The sequence below is a fragment of the Mus caroli genome, chromosome 6 (assembly GCF_900094665.2).
Source record: "Mus caroli chromosome 6, CAROLI_EIJ_v1.1, whole genome shotgun sequence".
NCBI lineage: Eukaryota > Metazoa > Chordata > Mammalia > Rodentia > Muridae > Mus > Mus caroli.
The window spans coordinates 84,673,526-84,683,793 of record NC_034575.1 but is presented as its reverse complement, the minus strand read 5'-3'; the positions used below and the strand labels follow the sequence as shown (position 1 = coordinate 84,683,793).

At 45.3% G+C, this 10,268-nt stretch overlaps 1 protein-coding gene across 3 annotated transcripts in view; it reads left to right on the top strand.

Annotated features, from left to right (window-relative positions):
• Kbtbd12 (kelch repeat and BTB domain containing 12) overlaps positions 1-10,268 on the top strand; it is a 72,331-nt gene that overhangs the window by 35,716 nt on the left and 26,347 nt on the right. For all 3 annotated transcript variants that reach the window (XM_021164116.2, XM_029478866.1, XM_029478867.1), the window contains one exon: positions 7,142-7,339. In XM_021164116.2, the coding sequence (XP_021019775.1) occupies positions 7,142-7,339 (198 nt within the window). The remainder of the gene's footprint in view (positions 1-7,141; positions 7,340-10,268) is intronic.

The following is a 10,268-nucleotide window of genomic DNA, read 5'->3' as shown; positions in this document are numbered from 1 at the left end:
AAAAAAAAACAACTGTCAACAGGGAAAAATCTGTTGAAAACAAAACAAAGACCCTAAAGTTGTCTAATGTGCCAATTATGTCATGCACACGGAAGGCCAGCCATACTGCTACACGTGAACCCTGTGCCCCAGNACTTGAGAGGCAGGAGCAGGCAGNTCACTGTGAGTTCAAAGCCAGCCTGGTGCACATAAAGAGACCAGGGCTACAAAGTCAGACCCTGCCTCAAAAGAAAACAATAACAACAGCAACAAAAATACACTCTGTCATTTTGAATAAAGCACGTTGTCTTTCTTCAGTTAGTTTAACCTAATTCATGTTTTCTTACTCCAGTCTTCCATCATCTGACATTTCCTATATAAAGAAGCAAGTAACACAGGAACTGCTCTATAGAGATCATTTTACTTAGACACAAAGTAAATAGACCAAGATTCTTAGAACCTTTCTTTCTTTCTTTCTTTNTTTTAANAAAAATATTCAGGCTGGAGGTCTTCAAGGTTAAGAACACTTTTTTCTTGCAGAAGACCAGATTTTGGTCCCCTGTACACAACCCTCTGTAANTCCAGTTCCAGTGGAGCTGATGCCCTCTTCTGATTTCTGTACATGTGGGGTACAGACATCCATATACATAAAACAAAATAAATATATTAAAAATAATAAATTCAAAATACATGAGGTAGGATTCTTGTTTTAGTATTAAATGTGTGTGTGTGAGTGTGTGTGTGCACGCAAATTTGTGTGCATACATATGTGTGTCACTGCACACATGTGGAAGACAACTTTCAGGAGTTGGTTCTCGCTTTTCACTTTGAGTTAAGGTCTCCCTTCTTGTTTCTTTTCTGCACTTCACACTCCAGGCAGCATGGCTTGTGAGATTCCAGGCATTCTTCTGCCTTTGCCTCCCACTCCCCTGTAGGAGTCCTGGAATTATAGATATGTGCCACCAGATCCAGCTAAGACTCAAACTGAGGTCATCTTGTGTGCAAACTTGAGTCAGCTGATGTTCAAATCTAATGCTTTTACTGCTGAGCCATCTCTCCAACTCCAGTCTTTTTTCTTCAAAATTTTATCTAGCAAATTCTTTCCAGCCCTATTTAAAAGAAAAACACCATACTTGGCACCTCAGGAAATACACCATGCCTTGTAGAACTTCTGTCTTGTGCTGCCTTTGCTTTTGAGGTGGGATATATTCGATTGATGGGCCTTTGTAGAGGCATAAGTAGGAGTTTGGTCTGTATCCTGTTAGGTAGTCCTACCCAAATCAGGAGAGGTTAATCCTCCTGGTAAGCAGGCAAGCCTGGGGAGAAGACTCAGCTACAGTCTGTGGGTCACGGTCTGCTTCTAAAGCTGCCCTTCATTGAGCATGGAGTTCTTTGGACTCAGAACTTGCCTCATTTTAGGTAGTCATCAGCAAGCAGGTGACCTAGGAATAGGGTGAGAAGACGACCATTCATGTGTCCACCTCAGTCTTATTGAAGGAAGTACTGAAGGTTCTGTTCTCAGGAAGCCTGCAGGCCAACCTAATGGGGAAGAGAAGGAAGGGGAGAGGGAAAAGAGAGAGGGGGGAAAGGAGAGAGAGAGAGAGAGAGAGAAACATGAAACCTTGATTTCTATTCAAAGAAAAAAAGTCTTATTCTGTATTGAGACAGGAATGACTTTTTGAGAGAGTATAGGCAAACTAGGCCTTAAAGGTTCAGGAGTATGTCAAGCTGGGGAGGTGGTGTCAAAGAACACAGCCTGTGAAAGGGTCAGAGGGAAAGATCTTGGCTATATGGGGAACTGTTGAGCTGGAGAGAAAAGAAAGCCAGGGATGTTAGGAGGGCAGGACCTGGATTATCTAGAGCTTTGTGCCCCTTCAAAGAAAGGAATCAATATGGAAATAGGTAGTCTACAGAACTGGTGACTTAGGAAGATACAGAGGACACTGTTATCATTCATTTGGGGCAGTTCTGGTCTTTACTGTTCATCTTCTAAACTTTCTCAGAGTCACTGTCCCTGCCTCAAATGAGCTGTTCTCATTTAGGGACTCAACTCAGACCTTTGGAGGCCCTGCAGTACACACTGGCACAATGTGGGAAGAGACACAGAAAGATGAGCTCAGGGTCTGAAAAGTCCTGGTGTGGATAGAAACACTGCTGCCCAGTGCTGACTGGACACAGACAGCCTAAGCTTGCTACAGTCTGACCAGATGAGACTTTCAACTGCCACTTAAGTGGCACCANCAGCTCCGTCCCAGAGCTTTCTGAGTTCTTTCTTTCTTTTTTCTCCTTTTTCTTGATTGCATCATTCTAGAACTATCTGGATGTCCCTGTAGTTTTACTTGGAAGGGACAGAACAGTACAGATTTGTGGGTTTTTCTCTCCAAAATCAAGCTCTAACACATGTAACTTGGGCTTTCTTTCTGCCTTTTTTCCCATGGGATTTGGGGGTTTGGGGGAGTGGGTCATGGTATTCTGTTTGGGTAGTAAATAAAATGCATTCTCAGTCTGGTGAGAAATATGTGGGACCATCAGCCTAAGCTCTATGAACCCAAGGCAGGCTTGCTGTTGGCTAGCAATGCCTAACATATATTATCCAGGATTTGATAAGAGACAGATAAGAACTTTTTAACTGAAAATACCCAAAGGCCCTTGCGTTGGGCTCTGGAAACTGACAAGCTGATGATTTTAAGGCTTTAAACTTGAAACCTAGAAGTCTAAGTATCTATGGGGGGAATGGGAGAGCTGACAACCTGCATGAGAGTGAAGCAAATTGCAGCAAGCATCCCATTCGTAGGCAGAGGCTCAGGTCGTGAGTCAGAAGGGAGCCTGGGGACTCAGAGTGATGGGTTACTTTTTCTCCAAGAAGCTGAGGATTTCTAGAACCATCTTCCCCACAGCTCTTACAGCTCAAATGCTATGGCCAGGTAAGTGCTCTGTGGGATCAGAGAGAGCTGCCTGAAGCCTCATGCCTGATTGTTTTTGGATTTTTGAGACAGTCTTACTCTGTAGCCCTGGCTGGATTGCTACTCACTGTATAGTCTGGACTGGCCATGTACTTACTATATAGCCCAGGCTAGGCTCAAATTCACGACCNTCCTTCTGCCATAGCTTCCCAAGTGCTGGGATTACAGGCATGCACTACCACAACTTGTCGATGACTTTTGACCTGATTCTCTCTACCCAGATTCAAAAGAAATGTCTATGAGCATTTGACCCTAAACCAGCAACAATTCAATAATTCAGTTACACATGATAATTCAATATAGGGCAAATGTCAACAATTTCAAAAAACACTTGTGTATGTAAAACCCCACATACATGGAAGCGTTAGATCAGTGGCTTTCAAACATGAAAGAAAATAGCCATCATCAGCGTCTCAGGTGCACGTGTGTCATGATGCCATCCACAAGAGGAACTAAGTAAAAGAAAGTTCCCTCGGTGATACCCACGAGTGCTCAGAGGTCCTGGCTTTCTCCCTTTCTTTGTTATTATCTAAGTCATGTGCTTCTTGCCACATTTTATAAGATTGGTGCTATCATTCTTAGCTTACAGGTGAGAATGATTGAGGCTTAGAAGAATNAAATCAATCAACCTCATTTGGCTATCAAGAAGTGACACAAGAATGTGAACCGGGATCTGTTTCTGAAAGTCCACGTGCTTTCACCAAGGCACATGGGTGTCTCACCACCACCACCCACAGTCATTCCCCACCCCCAAGTCTGGTTTAGCAAGGCAAGCAACTTTGGGATTTTGCCAGAACTGTTAGTGAAATCCCACTCCTGCTTTGGATCAAGCCCAGATCAGAGTAGAATAAGTCTGCCACCTTGAGGCAGGCCTGAAGGGGAAGGGTGTGCACGAGATTCATGGGCAACTGGGTGGCAAGTCCCTGTGCCTTCAGCCAGCTGTCTGCNGGGCTCTTTGTGGGAGGACAAGCTGCCTCCCACTCATCTCCAGAAATGAAAGAATCTATCATAGCCCAACATCAGAAGAGGCCATCTTCATCTTTGTAGGAATAAAATGAAGAAAGAATAGGGAGATGTAATTGTCTTCCCCCTCCCACCCCTGAATAATCTAGGCATATATTTTGCATGTGGGGTGCATTTGGGTATGACCTATAAAGGTAATTTCTCTCCACTTGCTTGGTTTTGAGTAAGGGGGAGTCATGCTCAGAGATTCTGGTAACGCATAAATGAAGCCACCGCACTGACTTAGTGACATTCTGCAGCTATGCCGATCCCACCCTAGGCGTCCCCTCATCAAAAGGCTGTACTTGTAGAGCCAGCACTGACTTATTAATAAAGATCAGGCCTTTATTTGATTATTTATCTAATCAAGATTCATCTTCAGTCTAAGCTCATTAAGCCTGCTGCTAATGGAGTGTGCTTGAGGTGAAATTAACACTNGGTGACAACGAGACTGAGTCCAGGCTTCAGGGATCAGGACGGAAACAGAGCACAGAGTGAGCTGGGGTGGCCCAGGGGTCGGGCAGAGCATGTGAAGTGTCTGTTCACCAATGAGAACGGGCACATTTCACAAGGTTAGTTTCGACTGTAGTAATTAAATACCCTCAGTAGCAGCACAAAGGTGACAAGAACTCTCATTATCTCAGACAGTCAAGACTTATAAGCACTCTGCTTGTGTCACACTGGGGCAACCTCTCTGAGGGGATTTAAGGTGGAACTCTGACTTAGAATCAAGGTGCTGGCACTTTACCTGCCTCAGCCTGACTCCTACTGACTTCAGTCTAGACTTTTTGCTTCACTCCCTGGTCTAACTAGTTGCAACATACACCAGCCCTAAAGCATCTTACCTCTCAGAGAAGGGACTCACCATCTTCTTACCTTGCAGGGCTCTGCTGCCACACACAAACCCTCTTCTACGTGACTTCTTGGCTAGTTCCATTTTCCCTAAGGTGAAGAAGTATCCCACTACCACAGAGTCACATTGAGAGTGGTCCTGGCCATGAACACAAGAACTGTGCTAAGGCCAATGTGACCCTTCCTCCAAAACACAGCAGTGTAGATTCGGCTTCAAAGGAGCCTAAATTACTTCTCAAGGCAGATAGGAGAGAAGGCAGTCATGCACGTCCTGCGTTGATATCTCAGTCTCTGGGTTCATGCTGAAAGAATTGGTCAAGTAATGTCATTAAAGAGGTGGGGGACCCCTCCAGTCTTTTTTTCACCTTCAAAACCTGGCTTAAGACCCACTCATAGTAAAGCATGCGCCTCCCATTGCACCCCTAAATTCATTGAGTAGTGTATGACAGGCTCAACCAAAGCCATGTGACCTTTGCCCTTCATGAGTTTACAGGACTAAGAGCTGGACAGACAGGGAAGAGTGTCAGGGAGAGCATGGGGAAGGGACATTTCATACTCATTCATTCACTCCAGACACATGATGTGGGAGGATCTGTGGGAGGAGCTGAAGGCAGGATCAGAGAAGAGGATGACGGAGTAGGTGATANTGAAGGTCTGCCTGATGAATTCAGTGAAGGACAGAGTCCTAAGTAGCAGTGAAAAAGAGAGGCAAGGAGAGAGACCATGTGAAAAACTTCTCAGCAAGTGGAATCTATAATGAAGGCCATAAGTATGTCTTAGTTTTCTCTATGTGATAAACATAGCTATAGCCAAGGCCAACACTGTACAGTCCTTCCTTGGCATACAAAGATTAGCAGTGGGTCTGAATGGAATGGGGTAACAATGATAACTATTGCAAATACAAGAGTATCCCTTCTTCCAGGGAATCTGCCTCAGTTTCAGGAGCTGCCCTCTGGTCAGGNACCATGACCCTCACATTTAAAACCTTTTGTCTTGGGGCTTGGGAGGTGCTTTAATTAAATTTCTATTTTCATGATACAACACTACCGAAGCACTGTACTGATAGAAGGAAGGGTTTGTTTTGGCTTACCATTCTAGAGAGATCAGAGTCCATGACCATGGAGGGAAAGCTTGGCAGCAGGCTGGCATGGCAACTGGAGTAGCGAGCAAAAAGCTCACACCCTGAACTACAAACAGGAAGCAAAGAGCAAAGTGGGAATGGTACAGGCCTTTGAACCCTCAAAGCCTGCCCCCTGTAATAGCCCAATCCTCAATGACAGGCTTCCTCTAGCAAAGCCACACCTCCCAAGCCTCTTGCAACTGCACCACCAACTGGGGACCAAGCATTCAAAACCTCAAAACTCCTCGGGTGCATCTTATTCAAATCACCACGGCAGGAGAGAATAAAGACAAATTGCATCCAGACTGGTGTTTCTGACCACAGTGGATTGGAAAATCTTACACAATTGGACTTCAAAGTCCTAACTCTGTACATATTCTATCTGCTCCTTATTTCCATTTGAAGTATCCCTTGAGATGCCTGCCTGCCTGCCTGCCTGCCTGCCTTTCTATTTATTTACATATATGGCCCCTTTCACTCTGTTAACTTCTTGTTTGGAGACAGTGTTTCATGATGTAGCCCTGGCTGACCTGGCACTTGCTGTGTCAACTAGGCTAACCTTGAACTCACAGAGATCTTGCCTGCCTCTACCTCCCCAGTGCTGGGATTAAAGGCATGTGCCACCATGTTNTGCCTTCACTTCATTAATTTCTCAAGAGCAGGAGCCTTGTCAATCTTTTCAAACTCCTTGTCACTTGCCATTATCTTGCCATCAACGAGGAGTTAGTGAGCATCTGCTGAATAAAGCATGGTGTCCAGTAAGGAAGGGGCCCGCACATCTCACTTCCCAGTCTTTCTGGTCTCCCTCTAATCCCAAACCTGAAATTTACCAAAGAGCCCTTCTTTTCACATGGAAAAGTATGCATGCAAGTGAAGAAGCCAGCTTGCCATGATGAGTCATGGAAGAGAGAGTCCTTGACAGCTGCATGAGTGAACTCATGGCTCACAATGAGGCAGGTGTCTGAGTCATTCAACCAATATCCTTACTGGGAAGGGAATGTTCATTGTGTGAACCAACTTTTCAGGGTCTNCGAGTAATAAATCTTGCCTAAGCAGTAACAGGAAATGCGGCATTACAGTGACATTAAACTTGTCTTTGAAATAGGCGGCAAAGACAAGTCAAGGCCAGCAAGCCAGTACTGCCCACAGCCCTAGAAGAGGAGGAGGGTGTCCACTGTGAGACTTCTGCTCCCAAACACCCCATTTTTGTGCTTCACTCTCTTAGGTGGAATTGGCTGTGTGGGCCGGGACAAGGGACAAGTTCGGAAATGCCTTGATGTGGTGGAGATCTACAACCCTGATGGGGACTTCTGGAGGGAAGGCCCGCCTATGCCGAGTCCCCTCCTCTCGCTGCGAACCAATTCCACCAGTGCTGGCGCCGTGGACGGGAAGCTCTATGTCTGCGGCGGATTTCATGGAGCAGGTACTGACCTAGATGTAAATCTGTCACGGCCCTCTTGGCAGTGACTTTTACCTCCATTACCTGATAGCATGGTCAGTTTCCAGAGCAGTGAGGCACTAGCAAGAGTCTGGCTTTCAGAGCCCAGTGGCCTGGAGCAGTTCCCTACATTCTCTGGGGCTTCACCTCTATGAGATGACGAGGATTCTGTGGGATGAAGTTTATAACGCATCTAGCCCATGGCAGCCACTCAGCCCATAGTGGTATGGAGAGAAAAAAAATAGAAGAAGAGGGCAAATTGCTTTAGTAGGACTAAAAGAAGCATTTCTGAACAGGAGGGACGTGGGAGCAGAGGAATGACAGGAAGTGTTGGGTGTTATGCTTTCAGCTAGCAGATGACCCTGTCACTGTCCGCTAGCATCCAGGGAAGTAAATTGCTTGAAAGCATTTCTAAGATGACGCCTAGTGTGTATACTTATTACCGAATGCANACATCCAATACCATCATTGCGTTCTGCAGCATGGAGCAGGGAGGCTTTTAAGCATGCATGGATCTAGAGGCCAATGTCTCATTGGCTACATCAGTAAATAAAGCAGAAGGATACCTTCATAGTAGACTGACTAGCTGATTCTGACCTCACCAACTAAGTGTTAGGCCAATATATACCCGTGAGACACNTGCCCCAGAGCACTTACAATTTTGCATTTTGAAAGAAGTCAGATTTGCCTTCATTTTGTAAGCATTCAGTTTTAGGTAACTAATTTAAAGAATGAGGCTTTCTTTCTTTCTTTCTTTCTTTCTTTCTTTCTTTCTTTTTTGTTTGTTTGTTTGTTTTTGTTTTCAAGACAGGGTTTTTCTGCATAGCCCTGGCTGTCCTAGAATGCATTCTGTAGACCAGGCTGGCCTTGAACTCAAAAATCTGCCTGTCTCTGCCTCCCAAGTGCTAAGATTAAAGGCGTGTGCCACCACCACCCAGCTTTCTTTGTGAATTAGAAGAGACTTAGTGGNTTAGGGAGTTGGCTTTGTTGGTAAACTACTTGCCTTGCAAGTATGGGGGCCTGAGTTCAATCCTTCAGAACGCAGGTAAAAAGCCAGAGATGGATNCGGTCGTTATTAGAGCTGGGTAGTGCGTGCTCAGGCTGTGCTGCCTTCTTGTTTCCCTTCTGTGTGCTGCAAGGTTCCNGTGATCAAAGGCCTCGCTTGTTCTCCATTTGTCCTTCAAAGAACTTTCCAAAAGGTCTTTAAATGTCTTATTGCATTTTATTTAAAGTGTGCAGTATGTGTGGGTTCAATGGCTTGAGTGTGGAAGTCCAAGGGCAACTTTGGGGAGCTGGTTGTCTATGTGGGTCCTGGGGACTGGCACTTGAGGGAAACATACAAAGCAAAGCTATCCAGAAGAGCATGGACTGCGTCAGTAGAAGTCGCAGCCAGAGAGATGCAAGCAAATGCTGTGCTGAAGGAGCGGGGTGGATGGATGCTGGAGAGAGTTCCTGCGAATTAAGATTTAGGCCAGAAATTGAGTCTACACTGGAAATGTGAGCAAAGATGGTTGAGGAAACTTCCAAGAAAGCAGAGTAAAGAAATAATTGTAAAATCAGAGGAAGAGAATTGAAGTCCAGGAGGCCCAGTCTTGGAGTAGCAGGACCCCTGACAAAAAGAACAGAGAAAGTGGACGTCATGTGTCATCCACAGCGTGAATGAATAAGAATCCCAGAACTGAACTGAAGTCCCTAGTCTAAAGGAAGCTACCAAATGCCCTGGGAAGCAGATAAAATAGATCAAATCAAAGCACATCACTGTGACATTAGAGACAAACAGAAGATCCTAAAACATCCCGAGGAAAGGAGAGTTTTATCCAAAGTTCCAAGAGTCAGCGTTCCAAACTGTGATGGTGGAAGCTAAGGGAAGTGAAGCGAATGGATTCAGAAGCTCTGCAGAAAACTATTTTCAACCTGNGCAGTTTGACCCTGCGGGGCTTGGTCAAGACTGAGGGCATTCTCCTGACANNCAGTGTGTCAGGGTGTCTCTTCTGTGTCCTTTCTTAAAAATCAAGATACGTTTCAGCAAAACTGAATGTGTAAACCAAGAAATAGTAGATCCCAGAAAAAGGATTAAACTCCTTTTAAGCTCCTGAGAGGATGAGGTAGACCCCAGAAAATCAGCTGCTGTGCACCGAGCTGAGGAGTAGCAGTACCNAATGGAGCTGGCCGTGGGCAAGAGGGCGGGATCCAACATGGNTGCTAGGAGCTAAATTCTGCTCTCTCTGCAAGAGCAGCAAGTGTTCCTAACTGCTGAGCAGTCTCCCCAGCCCCTAACTCACAATGTTTTTAAATGTTTTAGACATCGAGAGCGGGGCGGTGGAAGCTATAAAGCACAACATAAAAAACACCACGNGTTCCTCCTTCCGTATCCAGTGTCGCTTATTAATCCCGAAAATCACAGGAAAAAGACCAGTTCCACAATGTGGAGCCAAATTTGAAGCAACTTTAATTAAATACTGGCCAGGATGATGGACTCTGACCACCTCTAGATTCCCAGGAAATGGTCATGAGTCATGTTTCATGCAGAGGCTGAAAAAGGCAAAACCTCATGGCCACCGAATTTCCTATCAGGTCCAATCAGAGACAAGCATACATGTTGACATATTTCCTGCCTACATCCCTCCCATCCACAACCAAGCAAGCTCTTTGGGTGTAAACAAACTTGTTTAGGGGAGCAAAATCATGTGGCTTCCACTTCTGTATTTGCCAGGTATTATTGGCAAAGCCTCTCAAGCTCCTGTCAGCAAAATCTTGCTGGCATCCACAATAGTGTCTGGATTTGGTGGTTGTTTATGGGATGGATCCCCAGGTGGGGCAGTCTCTGGATGGTTCTTCCTTCAGTCTCTGCTCTGAACTTTGTCTCTGGAGCAGGGGTAGGGGGAAGGAGATAGGGGATTTTCCTTTTTTTTTT